The 25,068-nt window shown below is 41.3% G+C and overlaps 1 protein-coding gene across 3 annotated transcripts in view; it reads right to left on the bottom strand.

The window, feature by feature from the left end:
- Window positions 1–25,068, bottom strand: part of CRB1 (crumbs cell polarity complex component 1) — a 141,872-nt gene that overhangs the window by 28,529 nt on the left and 88,275 nt on the right. For 2 of the 3 annotated variants that reach the window (XM_041764832.1, XM_041764841.1), the window contains 6 exons: window positions 23,036–23,992; window positions 16,730–17,277; window positions 14,877–15,042; window positions 9,267–10,170; window positions 6,318–6,446; window positions 2,491–2,623 (listed from right to left, as the gene is read on the bottom strand). In XM_041764832.1, the coding sequence (XP_041620766.1) occupies window positions 2,491–2,623; window positions 6,318–6,446; window positions 9,267–10,170; window positions 14,877–15,042; window positions 16,730–17,277; window positions 23,036–23,992 (2,837 nt within the window). The remainder of the gene's footprint in view (window positions 1–2,490; window positions 2,624–6,317; window positions 6,447–9,266; window positions 10,171–14,876; window positions 15,043–16,729; window positions 17,278–23,035; window positions 23,993–25,068) is intronic. The other variant, XM_041764851.1, reaches the window with a different exon arrangement.

Raw genomic sequence — 25,068 nt, 5'->3', positions numbered from 1 at the left:
ATTGAACTATGCCTACTATGGGCAGGGACAATGTAAACCCATTGTGAGAATAATTAGGGATATGATCACTTCTAGAATGACCTAGAGGAATACTTGCCAGAGAGGGAAAGTACATGGGACCTTGATTTTGAGGGCCCCAGATATTTTCTTGCAGGGACACATCTGGGGAAGCAGACCTCAATTCAGGAAGGTTAGCTCTGATGCTTATGTGCCCATTATGTGAGGTGAGTGTGTGTGTGTGTGTGTGTGTGTGTACACACGTGTGCCTGGCTTGTGGACATCTTACCACGCAAGACACAGTCAAGACAAATGAAAACAGTTGTCCGAGGATGAGAAGTAGAGATACAGAAACAAAGTTTTATTCTTCTGTGTAACTATGTAAAGGCCATAATCACACACAATGCAATTTAAAAATACAGAAAAGTAAAGAGAAAGGGGAAAGTATTTTCAAGTCAGGTATCTCATGCAAGATGGGAAAGTAGAAAAGCACCTGACAAGTTCCAACGACAACAGAGACATCAGAATTTCACAGATAAAGCGTTTGAGAATGACTCAGATATATTTGGAAGGGAACAGATTACACTGCAGCGGCCTGTAAGTATGTAAGTACAGAAATACCGAAAAGAGAGTCAGTGTGAAGCCATATATGTGTGGTCTCTGGTCATCTATTTTATGCTTACTTCAAATATTTGGGAATGCAAACATCGATGAGGGTTTTTGTTTTCGAACCAGAGCAGCTCCTAAAGACATAGACAAAATTTACAAAATTATATTTGTCAAGTCATTAGCACTGTAGTTGTTTTCTAAATTAATTCTTAGGATCAAAACAGCTTTCCCTTTAAATGAGCGCAATGTCTTCTTTGGAAGGGCACATCTGTACAGAGAGATTTAGCAGAAATGCTACTGTGCCAGTGGAAGCAATTAAAAATATTACCAAATAAAGTTTTCTAAAAAATTATCATGTTTAGGCTATTAAAGGCAAGAAATACATATAATTTGTTTGCATACCCTATTAGTTAACTTACCGTATAGATCCATCATTTCAGGTATATATTTTTTTAAAAAACTGCGCCAAATACATTTTGATAAGGAAAGGTCCTATGCTTTCACGATTTTTTTCAGGAAGATACTCAAAGATGACACATTTACTTGCAAATTTTAGAAAAATATGCCTCCAAGAAAATCAAGTTTTATAATATACATATTTTTTGGTGTATGGACATGCAACAGTACCTAACTTTTGTTAAATATGCATCAAAACGCAATTCAAATCAGTCCATTTGATAGACACGTCAGCAAATTCATAAATTTATAAGCAATTAACCCAAGGTACTCTCTTTGAATAGAAAGTGTTGCAGGAAAAAGACATGGAAGTAGAGTTTCTCTGTCGTTCTACTGGAGGAGAGGTTTGGCGGAATCAGAAATTACACCGGTGAGAGAGAATTTGAGATTTGGTAGGAATGTCAGAGAAGTTGTTTTCTCCAATTTACGGATTTCATGTGATTCCCTTTATAGATAGATAGATACATAGATAGAATAGATAGAAAAGTAATTTATATATATAAATACATACACATTTCACTTCTTTATATATGATAGCTATATATATGAAGAGATATATGTGATATAAAAGTAACCTGTATATACAAATACAGACACATTTAACTTCCCAGAGGGTCGGCAACGCAGCATCTGCGCAGCCAGGCAGGCACCGAAACACAACGGATGCAAAACCCGGTTTGACCCGTGATTCTCAGTGTCACGCCACGAATACTAGGTGGGCTCGGGGAACCCAAGCGCCTTAGGGGGGGGCTGCGTGGGGCTGCGTGGGGCTGCGCCCATCACAGCCGCGCACCCAGAGCCCGGGCAGGCCCAGGCTCCCACCGCAGGGCTCCTTCAGACGCGGGGGCCCGGAAGGTCACCGCCTCAGCCCCCTCGGTGACCAGCTGTTTCTGCCCCCGCGTGCCCGCCCCCGCCCATTCCATCCCCCTCTCCACGCCCCCCTCCCCTCTCCACCCCCTTCCCCCTTTCACCCCCCACCGTATCCACACCCCTCCCCTCCCCCCAAACCCCCACTCCCCGCTTTTTCCCCCACCCCTCCCCCACCCTCCCACCCCCACCCCCTACCCCACCCCCCTCCACCCCCACCCCCTGTCCACCCCACCCCACCCCCCTCCCCCACACCCCCCTCTCCACTCTCACCCCCACCCCCCACCCTACCCCCTGCACCCCCACCCCCCTGTCCACCCCCACCCCACCCCGTCCAGCCCCACCCCCCTGCCACCTCTTCCCCCTCCATCCCCCCACCCCCCTGCCACCTCTTCCCCCTCCATCCCCTCCCCCGCACCCCCCTTCCATCCCCCCACCCCCTCCCCCGCACCCCCCCTCCACCCTCTGCCCCACCCCCCACCCCCCGCCCCGCCCCCCGCCCGGCGCAGAGGCCGGAGGGGAGGCCCCAGCCCCAGGGCACACGCCCCGACCCCCGCTTACGTGCACCTCGCAGCGCTCGCCCGCGAAGGCCGCGGGGCACACGCACTGGAACCCGCGGCCCAGGCCCCGGCCCCGGCACAGGCCGCCGTGCGCACACGGAGCCGACGCACACTCGCCCGCCGCCTCGTCGCACCTGCAGGAGAAGCACACACGGGGCCTCGGCCTCGGCCTCTGCGCACCCGCCCGCGGCGGACCGTCCTCTCCGCGTCCCTGCGCCAGGCCGTGACCTGGGGCCCGGGATCGGCCGCCCGGCCTCTCCCTCGGCCTGGGGCTCGGCCCCCCTCCCTCCCTCCCTCCCTCTGTTTCTCATGAACAAATGAATAAAAACTTTAAGGAAAAAAAATTAAGCAAAAGAAAAGAACAGGAAAGGGGCAGCCTTCTCCACCGGGCGGGGCGGGGCGCTCTGGGGGCTCCGCGCAGTCTGCGCACACTCCCGGGGGGACTCGCCTCTCCGGATTCCTGCAGCAAATTTCATTTTTCAGGGCAACACGCTGTACTCACGGTGGAAGCAGAAAACAGGGGCAAGTGTTTGGAGACCAAGAAAAAGCCCTGAAGGGCAGTTAGCGGCCTGCCCACCCCCAGGGGCCCTGGAGGCCGCATTTTGCCACCTGGAGCCCCCGGGCCCTGCTCTCAGGATTCGGATGCATCCGGCCCTCAGGCTGTGGGGGAAAGGGAGCCCATCAAAAACAGGGGGGAGAAATTGGTTTATTCTTGGAAATTTTGGATTATTTTCCTTTGGAATTCTTTTTTTTTTTTTTTCTAAGAAAAAGCAAAAGTGGATAAGTAGAAAATGTCAGTTGCTAATAAATGTGTTTTACAACTAAGGGTAATTTTTCAATATTCAAGTAGAATGACTTGCAAAAGCCAAGGGGCACCTGGGTGACTCAGTCGGTTAAGCGTCTGCCTAAGGGTCCTGGGACCGAGCCCCCCATCGGGCTCCCTGCTCAGCGGGGAGTCTGCTTCTCTCTCTGCCTCTGCCCCTCCCCCTGCTTGTGCACACTCTCTCCTTCAAATAAATAAATTCTTAAAAAAAAAAAAAAAAAAAAAAGAATGACTTTCAAAAGCTGAATTTTTCCCAAACAAGTGATATCAATTCTAAGGTATATCAAAATTTTCTTCTTCCCTGGGACACTGTCATCTTTCACTTGGTCTTCGGCCAACAGCTTTTTTCCTGTATATTTACCAATTAACTCACCAGGCTCTTTTATTCAATCATTCAGTAGGTATGTATTTAGCACTCAACCGTAGGCTAAAAACCAAGCACTGTTAGGCCTCACGATAGAGCCGTAACTGTGGCATCCCTTTTACTATGGGAAATTCATATAAAATGTTTGTTAGCTTCAAGAATCCCTAAAGAGCAGCTTATGATGTCAAAGCATAATGTAAACAGTTTTTCATTTCTCACCTTCCAAAAGGTAAAAACTTGCGTGCATAGGGCATCAACTAATCACTAGGCTCAAAGTGAAGAGGGATGAGGGGGTGGGTGGGGAGGGTCAACCCAGGTATAAAGGAGAAAAAGATTTCTTCCCAGAAAAACAGCTCCTTATCCTGCTGGATACCAAGCATAGCTGAGACATTTTGTTTTCCTTTTTTGGCTCAGGCTTCTGGACTGGAAGGAGGCCTCTCCGATTAGATCTGAGCAAAACCTGACAACTTGCGAGAGCCTGCCAAGCACTTTTTGTCCTGGGTGGGCCAGTGTTCACACCATCCATCATTTGCAACCTGCCAGGATGACACTATAAAGTTGGGGGTTTAGCCAGACAGAAGAGGAGGCAATTTGCCGGAAGACAGCTTTTCAATATTTTGGATGTTACAGAAGTCACATTCCCCTAAGCCTTGGGAGATGGTCTATCTAGTATTTTCCAGTCTCCCTCTGGCTATTCTTTCTCCATTTCTTATCTCTTCCTCTCTTGAATTAAACAGTGTACCACACACAAACATTCATTATAAACATTATCAGAGCTTTCATTAGAGATCAAAATTAATACATCAAAAATCAGAATAAATAAGTCCATTAACATTAAGGACTTTGAAAGCACAGAATCTATTGACCATGTGTTCACTCTTTTAGAAATCCATTTGCAGCAGAGAAGTTGATCTAGATGAAAAGAGTCCCCAGGAGAGGAAAGAAAACTTGGAGTTCCTTTTCTTAGCACATTTCAAAGAAATAATTTGCATTTAAGTGCAAGATTATTCTTTTAAACAAATGTTGGAGGAAAGGAAATGTTTGTTTGAAATGGGGATAATGTGTGGATAGCAGAGAAAAATAATCCAAGGCTTTGGATGAGTCTATGCGGTGTGCCATTGAGCATTAATGTGACAGTAAGCATTCAGCTGTGACATAGGCAGGAAATAATCCGCACTTTAAAACACTGGAAGAGCTGGTCGAGGGAATATTTAGGACAAGGAAATATTTGCGCTATTTCGGAGGCATATAGAGTTTGAGGCCAGCTGCATGGTCTCTGGGTTAACAATATGTTGCATGGGAAAATATGATCCAGGGCTATGAGCTTCCCGGCACGTACACGCTCCGTCTGGGTCTGCATGTGCCTCTTGGAGCCAAAGCACTGAAAGGCTGTGAAGGCAAGAGCTGGGTTTGTCATTGAACCTTGAAAGGGTAAAAGGCAGGTCTCCCCGAGATGGCCTACATTGTGAAAATGGCAAAAGAGCTGGATCTGCATAGGGTCAGAGGAGCCAGCTGGAAAAGGGAAAATTCAAATGAATCCAAACTGCAGTTGTCAGGGGTTTGTCAGCACAAATACGCCCATTATTTAATTAACTACCTTTCTGGGAAAATTTAATTCAGTCAAACTCTCTCTGTTGGATGCTCTGTATTTTCATTTATCTCATTCGTTCAATGCAGGGAGTTTGCTCCGAGATCCTTATCTTGTGGCGGAAGGCCTAGGAGAGGAAGGAGCACGGTTCCCACTTTCTTCTAACTGCTGCAAGCAAAGGCTTATTCATTTCTGTCAGCATATCCAGGAGAGGAGCACAGGCTGTGAAGGCTGCTGGGCCTCCCTGCAGCTCACATCTGGATTGGCACCTGACCTGTACCTTGACCCCTCAGCGTCAGTTTATGCAAATGCAAAGTGGCATTAATAACAATTAGAGAGGATATTTATAAGATGCATGACCGTGCTCAACAAATGGTTAATTGTTTATTATCTGTTTATATAGAGATGTATAAGAGCTCAGATAGAGCCTTGGTTTATAATCATTAGGGGGGTTATTGATCCTTTTGAGAAGCTGATAAAAGCTGTGGAGTATATCCTTTTTTTCTCTTTTTAAATCTTTGCCCTCACCTTCAGCCAGTCAAGTACATATCCGAATTTGCCTGCATTTTCAGCCATTGTCTGAAGCCATCGGCCAACTCCGCATCAACAATCCCTGTATTAGCTGAAGAGTCTCTGGGAAAGAGAGACTCACATGGATAAGGCATATCTACTTTCAGGGCTCTAGATAATTCTGTGAGGCAATCTTTTAGGTATATTTTATTTTGCTTCCCCAGCAACTCTTTTTTGCATCATGTATTAGAAACATGAATCCAGAAATACTTATCAGAAAGAAAAATAACACATTTTACGTTGTTTCAAAGACATCTTTTCCTATTTGAAGTCTTGGCTAATAAAGTGTTCTTTGTTTTGACCTAAATTGTGATTTTTTTTTTCCCTTCTCTTTTCTTGTTTGACTCTGGTGGGACCTGTATGTCAGCATGGATTTTCCTATGGGAACAGAGATGAAAAATCGGAGGGGAAATCAACTTTGAGTAATCCCACTGTTGTTCAGCCCAGACTTTTCTTCTCTAGAAAGTGCTAATGTTGACTCACCGCTCCCCAGTAAAACCTGGCCGGCACAGACACTTTAATTCACCCTGGGACTCTGAGCAGTTGCCTCCGTTGTAGCAAGTGAGGTTCGTCTTCTCGTTCCCACAGACTGTCGAGGATAATCTGGTGTGTCTGGAGAGAGAAAGGCAACAGCCACAGCTGTTCATCTTGATCATTTCATTCAAGAAAACTTTTTTGGAAAAGTCCGTCTATGCAGTCAATGCCAAACTAATCAAGTACTCAGGCTAGGTTATGCACGACCCCTTTCGCTCAGTAGACAGCTCCTGCTGGGGGGCGCGGTAACAAGCTCGGCTACATATCTTCCATTTCCACAGTTTCCATTGGTGAGATAAGATCTGTGCCATGAGGTGGCAATAAATTTAGGGTTGGGAAGAAACTTGCGATAGCTGGGTTTGCTGCTGCCTTGCTAATAAATCAACACGGGCCACGGAAAATTGCAGCTCTATAAAGGCCAGGAAAGCAAGGACCCCACTCTGGTACCCAAGCACTCCTGTGATTTCTCTGTAGGCTTTCAGAGCTGAACTCCTGTTGCCCTGCCAACACTTGCTGTCCCCTTCCTAATGATTCATAGCTTAGCGGAATGCAGGCCAAGTGCTGTCCAGGAGGAGTGTATACAGCCCTCAGTGGCAACTGTGTGTGAATCCAAGAGTGTGGCTCTTTGGTATAACAACAAAGCTGGGCGTATCATTAAGGAATCCTTATAAAAGGCAGAACAAATCGTTAGAAGCTAAGCAGAACTTGACTGCAAAGGCAAGTGCCAGGGGTGTGAAGGGACTGATTACGAGAGATTTTAAGGGTGTTGTTCAGGTCCTTTGACCCACTGGGCATGGTGTCTGATGCATAATTAATGTCCAGGAAATATAAGAGGAATTTAATTTTGTCCAGTTGTGTGTGCTGCAGCTAACGTGGAGAAACTAGCCTAGAGGACGGTAAGTGTGTCTCTTCCCATAAGAGCTAATCAATTCGACTTTAAAAGGAAACTATCCTAAGGACTTTTCAAAAGAACCAAAAATGTCAACCAGCTTTGAAAGAGGTCAATTAGCAATGCAAATGTAAGCTTTGTATACGTCTTAGGTTTAATAAACAATTTTTGAATCTCATTAGGAGGGTACTTTTGAGAACTTTAATCTTTGAGCGCTTGACTTTGATGAATTAGGCAGGAAAAAAAATACTGGAGAAATAGTTCCTGGGGCATGTATGTTTACTTTACTTGCCCAAAGTCACCGTGGCAATACTATTAATTTTGATCCTGGATGTCTTTTGCTTTTAAACAGGCAGTTTGTTGGCAAAATGAGTCTGTCTTAACTCACGGAAAGCGACGTACAACTGAAATGTCAACACGTAGCACCTCATATTGGGCCTTGGCTTCACAGGTTCTGAACAACAATAAATGTTATCGAGATAAATACATTTTCTTATACGTATGACTACATGTTATGTCTGCTGGGAGATTCATCCCATTAGAGCTCCACCTCTGAGTTAGTGTTATGTCTACAGGCTGCCAACCCACTCCAGGTGTTCTGGCCAAAGTCTGGGAATGTATTACTTGTTATTAATAATCCTCTCACCTCCCCATAATGACTCAATTGTTTAGTGAAGTTAAAAGTAGTATAAGTTATAAAATAATGAATTCTACTTATGTGGAAACATCGAAGCCATGTGACTTAGTAGGAAAATATTGATTCTTATTTCTGCTTACGTAACACGAGATGGAGGTCATTACTAGAATTAAAACACTGCTCCAGTCGTGTTAGAAAAAATTGGGAAATATGTCGAAATGGGCAAAAGATATTACTGAGTATTCTTTCAACAGAATATTGGGTGTTATATCAAAGACACTCTAGGACTGTTTGATTTTATAGTGTGTATGCCTTAGATTTTCTTCACTATTTTACAACTCTGTAAGTGGTAGAAAATGACATTAATACGAATGGATCCTGCTCATTGAAATGTAAGCGAATTTGTCTGTGGGGGTAGAATTGATTGTCACACGGTAGAAAAGACAGTTTCAAATATTAATTGTATTGCCCTGTAAAAGATTAAATAGTTTTGCATGTATTAGTGACTTCAGTTCCTCATCTCTATTTATATACATTTATGTGGATAATAAAAATATATCTAATTATTATATATGCATATATATAAGTAATTAGGTTATCCTTTGACCGGGTTTTTATACCTTATTCATTTCTTCATTAATTGATGACTAATAAAAACAACAAAACATGTTAGTTTACATGAGAGTCATAATTTCATCTTCACGAGATTATAATTTAGCACAGACTTTTCCAGATTTTATAAGGTTTACATGCCTGAAATGGCCAAGGGCATTGTTTTAGGGGTAGAAGTCGTGCTTCTTTGAACAATATGAAAACCAAGCTTTTGGGGGCACCTGGGTGCCTCAGTTGGTTAAGCATTTGACTCTTGATTTCAGCTCAAATCACAATCTCAGGGCCTTGAGATCGAGCCCTGCTTCAGGCTTTGCACTCATTGGGGAGTCTGCTTGGGATTCTCTCTCTCCCTCTCCCTTGGCTCCTCTCCCCACTCACTCTCTCTCTCTAAAAATAAATAAATCAAAAAAAGAAAAAGAAAAAGGAAAAAGGAAAGAAAAGAAAACCAAGCTTTTGCATTTATTGTAAAAAATATTTGTTTCTTGAGGCCTTCAAGCTGTGAAACTCTGGGGCATGCAACATATTCTAACAAAGACATCTGAGAAAGCATTCTGCTTGAAGTCCGGTCAAAGCACTCCCATTCTTCCTTGTAGAACATCCCACCATGTCTGGCCTACAGGACCACACTGTGGTGGAAGGGACCCATGTCACTCCCGTCCAGCACAGCCTACAGAGGCATAGGTGAGAGAGCTTTCCTAGTCGATGACAAAATGTGGAGCCCAGCTCCACTGGCCAAGCCTTAGACGAACTTCATGCTCACCTGCAAAATTTTCCTGTGAAATTTCCCGAACAGTGGCAAGAATAGCCACTGGGGTCGCTGATGCAGGTGGCTCCGTTTGCACACTGGTGATTCTGGCAATTGTCTATATCCGTTTCACAGTTCACACCGGTGTATCCAGGCTCACACCTGCAGCGATAGGCTGCAACTCTGTCGGAGCAGTTGCCATGGATACAGGGGTTTGAAAAGCATTCATCGATGTTGAGTTCACAGTGTGTCCCTGACCATCCCAAGGGACACGAGCAGTGATAAGAGCTGTAGATGTCTTCACAATTTCCTCCATGCAAACAGGGGCTGGAGTTGCAGGCATTCAACTGCAAACAGCCGCTAACCACTGAATTCATAGAGATTTTGAGAAACTGTTCTTCCTGGGGTTTATTAGTGAAACCATGAACATTAAAGTAAGAGAGATAAATGCCACTGATTTCTATTGTACTTAGACACCCTTTCAGGCCCTGGGTATTGTCAATAGCTCGGTCACCCACATAAATGTCTGTATTATCCTTCAGGAAGTTGAGGCTCCCAGTGGCAACTGCACTGGTCACAGAAGGTGCTTGGTTGTCCACTTCCATTTGCCACCTGGAGGCCTGGGCCAGTGGGTCTGTCATGGAAAGAGTCACTTGGTGCCATATGCCATCGTTCACTGACTGCAAACTTGTCAGACTCAGCATGTAAAAACTGTTGCCACTTTGCAGTTGAAATAATAATCTGGAATCTCGAATGCTAATGTTAAGAAATTCAGGCTCCTTCTTCGCGTGCAGTATGATCACATTTGCATCCCTTGTTCTGAAACCAAATGTGATATTGGTGAGTTCTCTGGTAATATTCCCATTGCTTCTGAATAATATTTCACTGCTTTGTGCATTAAAAACAGCATTTGCAATACCTAAAGAGAGAAGACAACACCAATCAGCAACTTTATGCGATCTATAATGTTGCTTCATTACCTTTATGACTATTAATGATCATCATGTATCGATTGTTTGATATGTATTAGGCACTGTGCTAGTTCTTCTTATATTATTTCTAATACCGAATTCTGGAGCATGATTTTATTATTATTACTATGATCATCCCCATTTTTATAAAAGGAGAAATTGAGACTCACGAAAGTTTAGTGATTTTTTTCACAGTCATATGGTTAATAAATAATAAGACCAGAATACCAAACCTGCATGGCCTGATACCAAAACCTAAACCACACATTTCTTTTCCACTGAAAAGAGGTTACATGTAGAAACAATGTCTTAAAAAGGTGAAAATAAAGGGGACCCGATACACGACTAAAAGTGATCATCAGTACAGGTGTTGAAAAAAAGCTACGATTGTCCACTTGAGTAGAGAAAATCCAGTTCTCCACCTCCTACCTGGGTGTCCTTTCTTCCCACAGAACTTCCACATTCACAGCACGTGTGACATCAGACGTGTGGGGCTTTCCCCCGCCAAGCAACTCTGCACAACATCATTTCCCCTCCCTTTTGGTTGTTTCCCATCTGCATACAAATATACTGTAACTGCTTCGATCTGAGAAAATAAAAACACCCAAAAGCACAACTCAGCTCCCCCTCACCCCACTGCTTCCTTAATTCTCTATTCCCTTTCATGCCACAACTTCTCCAAATAGTTTTATCTTCTCATTGTCTCCACTTTCTCATCTTATTTTCCTTGTAATACATGCCACTCAGCCTTTTGTGCCAATCCCTTCACCAAGGTCACAATGACCTCAATGTAGTTGAGGTTACTTAATGTAGTGGTCAATCCTCTATTCTCACTTTCTTGCACTTTTCAGTAAAAATTGACTTTAAAATGCTGTCTTTGCCTCAATCATTGGGCACCACACCCAATAAACTCTTATCATATAGATTATTTTAGTTCTTGGTGTCTCTTCTGTCACTCGGCAGATCAATATAACAACCACTCCTTAGCTCAAGACCACCATTGGTTACCATCACATCTAGAAAGAAATCCTAAATCCTTGGAGCTCCTGAGTGCCTCAGCAGTTGAGCATCTGCCTTTGGCTAAGGTCGTGATCCCAGGGCCCTGGAATCGAGTCCCACATCGTGCTCCTCGCAGGGAGCCTGGTCCTCCCTCTGCCTGTGTCTCTGCCTCTCTGTGTGTGTCTCTCATGAATAAATAAATAAAATATTTTAAAAAGAGAGAGAGAAATCCTAAATCCTAAACATGGCTTGTAAAAGTCTCTGTGATCTGACCCTTGGTTAACTCTTCAGTTCTACTTACTATCACCCTCTTCCTTATTCACATGCTACAGCTGCAAAAACTTCTTGCCATTCTTTTTTTTTTTTTTAACTTCTTGCCATTCTTTGAGGACATAAAACTTGTTCCCAAATCAGGCCTTTTACTTGCTGCTACTTATCCTTGGAGTATTCTTTCCCCAGATCTTCTCACACATGGCTCTTTCTCAGTCTAATGTGCTCAAATGTCACCTCCTCAGAGAAGGTTTCCCTGACTCTCCCAGTTAAAATAGTTTCTTCCCTGTAGCCACTCTCTCTTCCATTACCCCGCTTTATTTTCTTCATAGCATGTATAACTATTTGAAATTATGTTGTTCATTTGCCTACTTGTTCTTCGACTGTCTTTCTGCACTATAACATGAGATTTATGAGATCAGGGACTTTCTCTGTTTAGATTATTACCACCTCTCAAATGCCTAGAACATTGCCAGACATATAGTAGGTAAATATTACTAAATAAATAATCTGTAAAAATAACTCTGTCGTTCTTAATTCTGGAAAGTGAAATAATGATTAGAAGCTACTGTAGGAGAAAAATTCAAGTGTATTATTCAAGTGTACAATCCAAATGTGTTATTTGGATTAAAATTTCACTTGATTTTTATTGCTTTTGACCATTGTGTTTTTTCCACCGAGTTTGGGGTTGGGATTAGGGAGGAAAGGAGCAACAAGTGTCTATTCCATGCTTTTAAATAAATGCTAAAAAAACAAATCTCATTCGCTCTCCCCAACTCCAAAAGGACAAATATGGTCTATAATGCTAAATAAGTTCATTTTACTAACACTGCTGAGCACACTGAAATCACTTCTCATCCGGGGAAAAATCACAATACACATAACAATATTTGTATTTCATCTTTTCTTTCTTTTTTCTTTTTTTTTTTTTTTTTGTATTTCATCTTTTCTTCGGGGAACTTTATCTTACAAACAAACCTGTATATAAGGTGAATTCTCAATTTTTAAGTCTTGGTTTTCTGATAGAACACCCTAAAGGCAAACTCAGAGTGATGCATGAGCTATATCCTCAAGACTATGTTATTCTATTAGATGTAATCTTCTCAACATATCTTACTTGAAAGAAAATACCATAGGGTCATAAGATCACATGAAATTAAAATTATGCAAAATAGCAAAAATGTGTTCTAGGGTTCACGCCTGTCAATTAGTAAAATTCACCCCTCCTATTGATTTACTTTTTTTCCTTCATTAAGGTAAGTTATACTTAAAAAAATGTTATTGAGACATTTTGGGAGATCCATGGCAAACTTCCTACTCTTTCTGTAGTGAGAATGCAGGCGCAGTGAAGATTCACTTAACTTCTCTCTGATGCAGGATATACAAATCCTAAAGTACTTTACATATATACTGAAGACCAATGTGTACCAGGGGTATGGTTCTTGGCCTGCAAATGTTTTTAGAAACCCTATTCTTTTTTTCCCCTGTGAAAATATTCCAAACGATTTAAATCCTTTTGTAGAACATAACGGGACTAAGAACTTTAGAACTTTTGGATTTTTATCAAAAGATGAACAATGAAACAAATTATTTTGAACATGTAGTTTGGAGGTAGAACAATGGGAAGCTTGCATTTAAAAGTTGGTGCCATATTAGAAATCAAATTGAATTCTTTATGCCAACTCATTGTGCTTTATGTACTATATATATATAAATATATATACTATCATCCTGTACTGTAATATAGTATATATGTCTAAAATATGAAAATAAAAGTGTATGCATTCTCAAAAAAATTTTCCGAAGTACATATATAGTACAACACATTTCATACATCCTTTCAATATGTTTTGAAAATATAGAAACAGAAAAGTAAATATATATTTTTTTCCCCAGTCACCACAGCTCAGTCTCAACAGAATGTTGTTGAAATAAACCTGAGTTCATCCTATCCTCTGGTTCCACTCCATTATTTTAGTGCAATGTTTTCCAAGGTGATATAGATCACTTAACGTTTGGAAAAGTGAAGTGAAAATATTGAGTTAATTTGAAGAAAAATGATGTTACTTTATTCACTTGACAAATATTTATTGACAACCTCCTATACGTTCGGCACTAAGTGCTGAGAGTAATGTGAGAAGCCAAATAGGAGATTTCCTTCCCTTTTGAAATCTAACTTTAGTGAAGCAAGGGATGATGAACAAGTAAACAAATACATATACAACGAAACAGAAAGGAATCCTAAGAGATACGAAGAAAAAAATAAAGCCAGGTAAGAGGACATTTGGGTTGGAACCCGAGTGAAGTGATGAAGGCAACATGCCCAAGCTTGGAGTTGAGCACGTACAAGACAGAGCTGGAGTGTGAGGGCCCTGATGGAATGGGATAGAAGAATGTGAGGAGCAAGATATCAGAGGCAAATTGAGGACAACCCTTTAGAGGATTTGTCACAGTCTTTCAGTGTGTGTGCGCTTTCAGAAACAAAAAATGGGATGGTAGCCGGTGGGGTTATGGGGGGAGGGGGGGTCAAAGGAAATTTTTTGTAATGAGGAAATTTGGCAGTGTGTTCATACACTGGTGGAAAAGTTAATGGTGCTGAAGAGTGAGAGAAAAGTTTTAGAAGCAAAATCTTCAAATAAAGGTGTGGGGGGGTAAGATTAGAATTCAGTGCAAACACGAAGATTTGTTATGATCAGACTGTGTTATTCGAAGTAGGAGAGGAGGAAATGTTTGTAATAGTGTGGTTAGTGTGCAGACATGTCAACATGGTGAATATAGAATCCAAATTTGTTAAGATTTGGAAAACTGGGGCCTTTAGTCCTGAAGATGAGCAAGGATACTTTACAGATTGAGGAAAATATTCAGAAAACAACAATGCCCAATGTGTTTGACTTTGTATACTTACGGTTATAAAATCATCACATATACACAATTTTTTTTAATCTACCTGTCAAGTAGATGTTTTATCCCCATTTTACAGAGAAACTTTTAGGTTACAGAAATTGTGTGAACTGCCTGAGGCTTCACAGTCAACAAAAGGCCGTGAGCTCACACTAGGACTTTACTCTGTACTCCCAATGAGGAAAGGAAAGCCAAATATTACGTGGTTAATTTCTTCAGAAATTAGCTTTAAATCATCAAAGACCTAGGTTTTGCTCTGATTTCCATTCCCCATCCTCACCTCCAAGAAATCTAGGGGCAGGAGGAGGCATGAAGCCAATATGGATATTATTATTATTATTATTATTATTATTAGATTAGATTTATTAAATTCGTTGAGTCCTTCCTTTGGGAAGCAAGTTTTGTCTCTTTTTTTTCTGAGTTGCCTTATGGAACTGAAAGATCCAACTTAATTGGATGGATGATAACTTTAAAATCCACCTACATTCAAATCCTCGCGGCACCCCCTGGCACTGGGCTCCGGGTGGACACGGGCTGAGCTCACACCACTGGACTTGCTCACAGGCTTTCCCAGCTGTGTTTGCAGGGCAGGAGCATGAGAAGTCATCCCACAGGGAATAGCACACACCTCCGTTGTGACAGGGGTTGGACTGAGTGGAAAAGAAATGAAAGTATAAACAGCAGTGGCGACTAAATATGGAAACAGTAGAGGCCAGACCCCATCTCTGTTATTTTTAAATGCTAATTTTCTACACAGTTACACATTGAACTTCTCATATCCATTGGTTAAGAAATGGAATAAAACTGCTACCGTTGCCAATTCTTTTCTAAAAGAGAAATCGAGAGAGAAAGGAACAAAAAGAAAGAGATGAAATGAGAAAGAGAAAACATATAAGGCCAATTTTCTACAACAGAAGGAGGTTTTTAAAAGGTATGATAACATTCTCTGGAATTTCTAAGTTACCAGGCACTTTCAATCACAACAATTAGCATCTGAGGGAGATGTTTTACTCCTGTTTTTACTAATGAGGAAGCAGAGGGCCCTCCTGTTACCCAAGATCCTAATAAAAAGGCAAATAGTGAAGCTTGGTACCTCTGTCCTCTGGGTCCAGATACAGTGACCTCTTCACTGGGCCTACCTCTCACTCAGACACATATTGTTATTATTTGAGTTCTTAAAATAATATTAATAATATTAATAATAAAATAAATATAAAAATATTTCACTTTGGATATTTGGAAATATCCAAAGTGAAAGTATTTAAAAGGGAATTTCTGAGAGCTGAGGCTGTATTTATCCCAGTCCCCCTGTTAGGAGGTGATTTAGACTAGTTACATAGCCTTCCTAAACTTCAGTTTCCTTATCTGTAAATGACATAAATGGGGTAATAACAATGCTCATTTTACACAGCAGTCCTGCAACAGAATTAAATGGACTCGTCTATGTAAAATAGTGCCCGGCACATGGGAAGTGCTCCTATAGTAATGTGAAAATGATTCATTTTTGCACGTTTAGAGGTAAGCCCAGTGCGTGGCAATATAGTCAGAGCTCAATAAACGTTCAACAGATATAAATGTGTTTCCTTTGAAAGGTCATGCAGAGCTGACAAATTCACAAATTTAAATCGCTTTTGGAAGAGCATACGAAATACATAAAGTAAAGCATAGGCTTTGGGAAAGTATATTTCAGAGAGTTTCAAATCCAACTACCAGAAGAAAGTTGCCCCTCAGGTTTTTTTTTTTTTTTTAATTTTATTTACTTATTCATGAGAGACACACAGAGAGAGAGACAGAGACAGAGACACAGGCAGAGGGAGAAGCAGGCTCCATGCAGGGTGCCCGACATGGGACTTGATCCCAGGACTCCAGGATCATGCCCTTGGCTGAAGGCAGGCATCCCTGCCCCTCAGGTTTTTTTGTTGTCCTTGACTTAAGAGAAGTTTAAAACAACAGTAATTAGGCATTTAATGTAAATGATATGATGATCTTTTCCAAAATGAGTCAATTCAGTTAAACACCTGGGATGCCATTAAGAGTTTGGGAATTAAAATATTATTATTCTTAGGTAATTTGGTTGTCGTGGCCGTAGAAGCATGTTGCTAGAGTCATCTTGGATGGTTAAATAGACCATGGTGCCAGCAAGATCAAGGCCGTTACTTTATGGCTTCATATAAATAAATCCCCCAGTCTTGCTGGAAAAACATTGATGAAGCATTATGCTATGGCTAGGGGGGAGTCAATAATATCATCTTCACATACAAAGAGTGGTTATAATAAATTATTTAATAAAACAAGTTTAATATACAACATAGACATAATTGGTATGAATAATCCTACCTTGCACATGTTGTCTCCAGAACAGCCTTGGGTCACATTGACAAGAATTGGATTGTGGGATGCATTGCTTATCGAATTTGGGAAGAATTCCAGATTTTGGTTGTTGAATCTTATATCTTGGATACAGCCTTTAAAGAAGCCACCTTTAGCTTCGGTCTGTGATCTCTCAGGCAGGCCACCGATGTAGATGACATCTCCTTTTTGGATTTTCCATGTAGGGGCAGAAATAAATCCTAGGTTTTGTGAAGACTGATATAGCTCAATTTTATTTGGCTGGATTTTCAAAGATATCAAGTGTACATTACCATCACTAAGAACGAATTTTGCTACTAACTTGGAAGAACCTGGATGAAGCATTGCTAATCGGCCATGCTCTAGCCAAACACGGATGTATTGGTAAGTCTTGTTTTCCAAAGCTAGAAGTAAGCCTGATGGTCGATGTGTTCGAACAAACATAGAGATGGTGACGTTCTCTTCATAACTCTTGTCAAGATTAAAAGCAGCAAATCCAGTGGAGTCATCCTGGCCAAATCTGCCTGCCACATACTCTTCAGTGTCAAAATAGAGGAGGAGAAACAGAGGAGAAACGTCTTCAAACTCACAAGAAAGGGTGAGAAGGTGACACACACATACACATTTTTTAAAGTTTAGAACGGGCTTATTCAATAGGATGACAATTTGGCCTCATTTCTCAAAACTTCTGAGTTTACTGGAATTTACTCAGTTTACTGATTTTTCTGAAAATGGCTACATTTTGATTTGTAGTTTATAGTTGAGGCCTATTGATCACAAATGAGAAAGAGAAGATCTCTATGATGATAAACAAGATTTACCTCTCCTTCACTGCCCTAAAATGGTGGAGTTTAATAGTGGAATATCAGATACTCCTGTCCTCCAATTTGGTAGAAGAAATTTGGGGAACAGGATCCCTTCCTGTAACATCTCAAAGCAGACTGTTCAGGCATCTATCATCTTTGCTATTTGAGGACTTGCTGAAGCAAATGTCATTAAATCTAGTCATTCTTTCTAAAGGACAGAAATCAAGAATTAGATTCACAAATCCTCTTTGGGGCTGATATTCCAAATAATAATGAAAGGCAAGGGAGTTGAACAAAGAGGAATCTTCCTTCTGTGGTCCCGATTGGGAGAGGCATGGGAGACAGTGGGAGGAGGCAAAGCTGAGGACTGAACTCACCCAGCGTTTCTTGTGCTTAGAGAAGTTAGTAATGCCCTAATATGGCAATACTATTGGTGTACATCGATTTAAGAAAACTCTTCTGATGTATAAAAATGAACCCTAACTTTCCAAAATGTTGATGGTATTGTAGGAACTAAAGTTCCCGTTTTTGTTTTTGTTCTGTTTTGTTTTTTGAGAAAGAGGGACAGAGAAAACATCCGTAGAATGGTGGGGGTGCTGGTGGGGCAGAGGGAGAAGGAGAGAGAGAGAATCTTACTTAAGCAGACTCCACCCCAGCTCGGAGTCCAATGCAGGGCTCGATTTCATAACCCTGAGATCATGACCTGAACTAAAATCAAGAGTCTGACATTTAACCGCCTGAGCATCTAGGTATCCCTAAAATTCCTGTCCTAAAGCTCATGTTCTAATTGGTGGATGCAGACCAGACGCAGATAACGAAACAAACTATATGGTACATCAGGTGGTGATAAGTCTTTTGATATAAAATACGTCAGCTAAGGAAAGGGCGTAGGGAGCACTGGGGGTAGAAGTAGAATTGCAACTTTTTAATGAAGTACTCAGAGTACTCTGAGAAGATAACATTTGAATAAAAACCCAAAGAATGTAGAGACATTGCAGAAACTCAAGAGAGAAGGAATGGTGGCTTGGATCAGTGGTATGTACCAGTGAAGATGATGAGAAGTAGTCAGATTTGGGAACCTGATTTTCTAGAGCAAGTTCAGCTCCAAAGCTTTTTTTTTGCTTGTTTGTTTGTTTGCCTAAGCAGCTAGAAGCATTGAATTTCCATCTGCAGAGACTGAAAAGAAAACAAGAGGAACAGATTTGGGGGGAAAGTGGGATTCCATATTAAATTTGGAGGGAAAGTGGGAGTCCCCATTAAAATTGAGATGCCCTATTAGAAATCCAGGTGGAAATAGCTAGTAAACAGACAGAGAAATTCGGGGGAGATATCCTGGGGTATCTCTAATAATTTTGTATTTGTCAGTGTAATTGATGCTATTTCAAACCACAAGACTGGATGAGATCACCAAGAGAGTGAGCATATACAGAAGAAAGAACAGGTCCAAGAACTGAGCTCTCAGGCACCACACATTTGGATTTGGAGATAAAGGAGATGACAAAAGAGCAGCCATGAAGATAGGAGGAGAATCAAGGGAGAGTGATGTCCCATAAGCTCAGTGAGGGAAGAGTTGTGAGGAAGAGGGAGTGGTTAATGGTGTTTACTGTTGTTGCAACAGGTCAAGAGAGGCGCAGTAAGGTGAAGACTGGAAATTGACCCCTGAACTCTGCCATCTAGAAGTCACTGATGAATGTGACCAGAGCGGTCTTGGAGAGATGGCTATCTGCAAGTTTTCACATCCCAATGCTAACCAGAAAGAAAACAGATTTTTTATATTTCATTGTGTTTATTTATTTATTTTTAAAGATTCTATTTATTAATTCATGAAAGACACACACACACAGAGGCAGAGACACAGGCAGAGGCTCCCCATAAGGAGCCAGATGTGGGGCTCGATCTCTGGTCTCCAGGATTGCACCCTGGGCTGAAGGCGGCACTAAACCGCTGAGCCACCCGGGCTGCCCTTCCATTGTGTTTAAATATCGTCATGGTCCAGTTGAAGTTTGGCCAAAGGTAAGACATATTCTAGTGTAGCTGGACTACACTTAAAACTCGCTTAGACAACCGTCTGTGTTCAAAGACCTCCTGCATAAAAGTCTACATTTTAAGAACTCTTTCCTGATTTCCTACAGGAACATCACATTTTGAATCTGCATTTGGAGACCACCTGCTCCAGACAACCACAGGTAGCTTCCAAAGCATATTATTAAACAAATAACCCATTTGAAGAGGTTAACATCTCTGAATACACCGCAGCACTTTCATTTGAGATAAAATGTTTAATAGGAAAATGCAGCTCTTGAAAGTTGAGGTTTGAGAATATGCACAAAATCGTTCAACCTCATGGGTGGTGGGGACCCTGCTGGTCATCCTAAAATGCCTGCAGATCACTCTGTGGATCCAGATTTAAAGACAGAACACAGAGCTATTTGGGGGAGGTTGTTGTTTGTTTCTTTTTTCTCAGAAGCTTGAGTCTCTAGCAATCCCACTCTTCTTCAGAAATCACAAGCAAGTAGTCAGAGGATGTGGTTTACTACGGGACTTTAGAAACACCTGAAGCCATGTAGGACTTGTCTGTGAACATGGGAGGGAATGATTCTCAGCCGTGTCGTTGATATGTCATGAAGAGGAATGACAAACGCAGATGAAAAACAGCCTCAAGCTCTAATAATCAGTAGAATACCACAAGGTGCAATTCAGTAAGAATAAGTAAAAGCCACTTGCTTCTAAATGTACCTCGTTTAGCGTGGAATAAGCAGGATCCTGTGGCACCATGAGTAAGAATGACTCAGCGTGAGCCATGTGTAGAGCATGGTTGCCAAAAAGTCAATGTAATATTAGGCTGAAAAACAGAAGGACATCATCTAGGATGAGAGAGGCTCTGGTCCTGTGTCACTCTGCATCATCAGGCACATGCAGAAACCAGATAAGCAAATTTATTCCAAAGCAAGCAGCTGATGAAGTGTCTGAAAGCTGTGTCATATGGAAAACATTAGAAACAACTGGATATGTTTAGCATGATAGAAGTGATGGCTTGGATGGTACAAGACACTTCAAATATTGAAGTGTTCTCAAGAAGAGGAAATGTAAGATTTATATTAGTATTACTTCAAGAGTTACAATGCTTCATAGTGAATGAAAGCTCTAAGTAATCATATTTTATTTCAGTATAAGAAACAACTTGGGGACAGTTTCTGGCAAGATGGAGCAAATGAGTTCCTCATTCCCAACAGTGTGTAAGCAGAAGTTTGGTCACTGCACTCAGTAGGCTGAATAGTTAAAAAAAAAAAAATACAGTCATGGGGTGAAGCCCCTTCTAAATCTAAGAAAATGCAATTCTAACAGGTTAGGGTTCTCGAAGTCTGGATGTATGACTGAAGGTTAAACGTATGTAAATTGCCTCTACAAATGAAAAATATTCTCTAGAAAGCAAGGTTCTGAACGAAAGCTTGGAAGCACCACAGTTCTACCCAGCCAACACGAGAAGATATGATGAGACAGTTCTGGGAACTAAGCTTTGAGAAACGCTCTTCAGAACTCCCTTTACTGAGACATCTGAATGTTTTTTTAAAACATCGATGTAAAAATATTGGAGATCTCCATGTCTTTCGTGTCTAAGCAGCCAACTCAGTCCTCCATCCATCCTGCTTGTTGACTGCGATGTGTACCACTGGGCTGGGAAGTACTGAGCCCAGATCATGAACTGAATGAGGTCTGCCTTTGTATTTTTTAGTACGTCTCCTTTCTCTTGCATGTATTTGTGCGATGATAGAAAGGCTCCATGTTCTCATTACAGCTTGAAAGCCTCTTTTGCAATGAAAATAAACTCCCCAGCAAACATAAGAGATAACACAAATACAGACTATTTTAGTTTCATGACTGAGGCCATACGAAAGATATAATTTTTCTTAAACTTGCACTAAGAATTTTCAGAAAGAGAGATTTTACAGAACCCCCTCCCTATACAGATAACTTTTGAAGCCAAGTATTTTCACGAGGGTTGAACCTTTTCAAATAGTGTGGGGGAATAAAGAAACTGAGGGGGGTGGGGGTGGTGGGTGGTGGTGGAGCCGGTAACCAATTCAGGAACTTGGTTTAAAAACACCATAATTTTCCAAGTTGGAAAAAACAAACTAAAGAAAACCAGAACCCACGGGATTGGCATCCCTTGAAACTATTTACCAGGACAGTTAAACATCGCCATGGTCAGTATTAACCTTGTGGGTCGCTGTGTTTGGAAGCCGGTCAAAACGAGTCAGCATCTGTTTGTTATTTTGTATATGTAGTAAAAATATTGCCTTGGGTCAATTAAATTTTTCTTCAAAAAAGTGAACATTGCCTCAGCATAATTTCCCCTTTTCTCCTTAAAAAAAAAAATCACAAAACAACTTGCCCTTCTATTTAAAATATTACATAGAGCTAGTAGATGCCATACCTCATTGTCAAACAGGTCCATGATTTGTAATGAATATTGTGGTTAGAGGGGAGACCCATGAATAGTTTCTAATAACTCTTGGCCATTCGTACATGGAATAGGGTATAGGCTAAGACTGGTTTTAATTTTACTTCATATAAAGCAGAGAAGACTATTTGCCAGATGTTGTCCTACTTCAAGTTGCTCTAAAATCTTAGGGTAAATTACAGCGGAACTTCAAAGCAGTCTGTTGCAATTACCTCGTAGACATTTTCAAGGCATGATAAAAATAAATAAAAAGAAACAGGTATGTATTGATCACTATCAACAACAGTCTTTGGAACGATGCTAGAAGTTAAGGATTTTGAAATACACTTCAAGCTGTGATTTGCTAGAAAAATCAGATCAATTAGTTTATGGTATCTATACAATTTCACTGTTGTTACTATCTACCTTTTCTTTCTTTCCTTCTTTTTTTTTCCCCCTAAGGTACCTAGGTGGAATATCAGTTTTCCCCAATGTAGCCCCAGAAAATATACCTGTGAGTAAAATCAATGGTTTATAAAAGTGCTAGACACACGCATGATTTGGGAGCAAGTGTGAACGGCATAGAAGGAAGAGCAAGGAAGTAAATATTTCCTAAGAGTCTACCACGCACAAGACATCGTGCCAGTAGTTGGCATTGGCTAGTGTCATATCTAACGGTCCTTTTTTCCCAAAAGTTTAGCTCTCTTTCAAATATTATTTACAGTCCATTTCTGACACACCACATAGGGTAAAATTGCAATAGCACTTTGTAAACACGTCAAGATGAAAACTCATTTAGGTAGGAGCTCTCAGCTTTTTTTTTTTTTAATTTCTCTGCATGAGTGACACCCCGGTGTCTAATGAATGCACTCAAACTTAATCAATGCACATTGCTAGCCTCTTCCTTTTTTTTTTTTCCATCAGTTGGCAACCAGAAGCAGAAGTCCTGAGGGGTCGCTGTGTTTCATAACAGGCAAGGCAAGGGGCTATTCTTGGTACTACACTGCTCCGACGCACAGCAATCCTGGGCGCCCAGCCTTGTCTCACCTCTCAGGCAGTTCGGGCCTTCGTAGGGCCTGTAGCAATCACATTGGTAATTAAGCCACAAGTTGATGCAGCGTCCTCTGTTTTGACAAGGTTGTCTTTCACACCAATCTGTCCTCTCGCAGCCGGCCTTGACATTTAAAGACGAGCTGGATGAAATGTCCTCCGGAGTGATGTGATTCGAATCAATCTTAACGTCTTGGAGACAGCCTACAAACGAAGGTGTGGATGGTAGATTATAGATGTTCAACAGAGCAATAGCATGGGAGGTCGTTCCTCCTGGTAAGCCACCCAAAAAGGAGTTTTGAAAAGCACATATTGACCGATGACTTTCAAATGGAGAAGGAGCTTGGGTGATGCATTTCTCCTTACAAGTGTTGTCAAGTAAAGTAAGGGTCACAGCCTCTGCAAATGTCACCTCCACCGAATGCCATGCTCCGTCACTGGTGTCGTGGGAAATATACAGGAGCACCTTTGACTGATTATTGACTTGAATTGATAAGTGAATGTAGCCACCTCGCAACTCCAGCATTATAAACATGGCCCGGTTGCCTCGGAAAAGTAGAAGTGCCATTGGCTGAACAGTCAGAAAGCTGAGGGCCATGTTACAAACCAAGCCCTTGCCTGTGGCTGGGCCACTTGTGATCCACAGGAAGCCATTGCCCTCAAAAGAAAGCGTGGTGACAAGTTCACACAATGGCCCAGTATAGCCGGAGGGACATAGGCAGCTGAATCCATGCTGGCCATTTTGGAAGTGAGGGATGCACATTCCATTATTCAGACATTGGTGGTGGGTACAGCCCAGGAGAACATCAGAACAGTCCTTTCCTCCATAAAATGTTCCCGAGTGGTTATCAAATGGGCAACGGCAAGTATAATGGCCAGACAAGTTCTCACAAGTACCACCATTTTGGCAAGGGTTTGAAGAGCATTCATCAATGTCTTCTTCACAGTGGATTCCTGGTAAATAATAAAGAACAGGTTGAAATTGCATATATTCAGATCAGAAATAGAAGTTTCACATAATCTCCATGTATCATCTGTGGAGGTGGAGAAATACCTTAGGTTTAGGACTGTAACAGAATAAAATGTGAATCGTTCTTGAGGAAGTTAAAGTCGATGGATGCTGTCATTCTGTGTGTGTTGTGCAGACAAGTGCAGTCATGCAAAACCTTGAATTCTTCCTCTAGAAATAGATTATTTGCCAAATAGTGGTTGTTGGACATGTATGTGGAACTCAATATGAGAAAAATGATAAAAGAAAACAAGAGGTTGTTTTCAGTGGTGATGCTTGATACAAATTATTTATTTGGGGACTCTATCCTCTGATATTGTCAATCATCTCCCAGGCTGCTGGTTTTACTCTATTCTACTTGAAATTGATGATTTTGCCTTTTACCTTGTTTTTATCTCCCCACAGTCCCTAAAACCAAAGTCTGCCAGATATCTAGATAGTCTAGACAACCCTCACCATGGGTAGCTTCCAAGATGAATGCAAGGCCCTGTTTCCTCCTTTCCATAATTCTAGTATAAACCATGAAATATATCCCATAACATGCTCTGTCTTACAGTTTTAGCTTCACTTTATTTTACTCTTTTTTCCTGATTCTAAGTATCTAATTAGAGAACTCTTAGAATTCATGTAATCAGAGTAACAAGAAGAAATACAACACCTTTCAAGAGTGATAGTTGTTTCTTTTCCAGTGAAGTTCAAATGAACAAATAGGTGAACAACTGACACATGTGTAGCACCATATGGTTTCCCCAACACCTTCATCCACATAACGTATCAATGCCTACCATAGTCTTTTGAGGTTTTTACTGCAGATTTTCTTAGCTCTCTTTCACATAAGATACTGAGGCCTAGAAAGACTGAAGTCTAAACTCCAAAGCACTCCCACAATCTGGTTTCTAGGTTTTTAAAATCCAATCTGACACTATCTGTTCTGTAATTGATAATTTAGTGCATTTTCATTTATTGTTATTACTAAGATGTGTTCTTATTTTCCCATTTAATTCCATGCCCAAACGTATGC

This window comes from Vulpes lagopus, chromosome 1 (genome assembly GCF_018345385.1).
Source record: "Vulpes lagopus strain Blue_001 chromosome 1, ASM1834538v1, whole genome shotgun sequence".
NCBI classification, from domain to species: Eukaryota; Metazoa; Chordata; class Mammalia; order Carnivora; family Canidae; genus Vulpes; species Vulpes lagopus.
The sequence above is the reverse complement of the archived record's forward strand: the minus strand, read 5'-3'. Positions and strand labels throughout refer to the sequence as shown.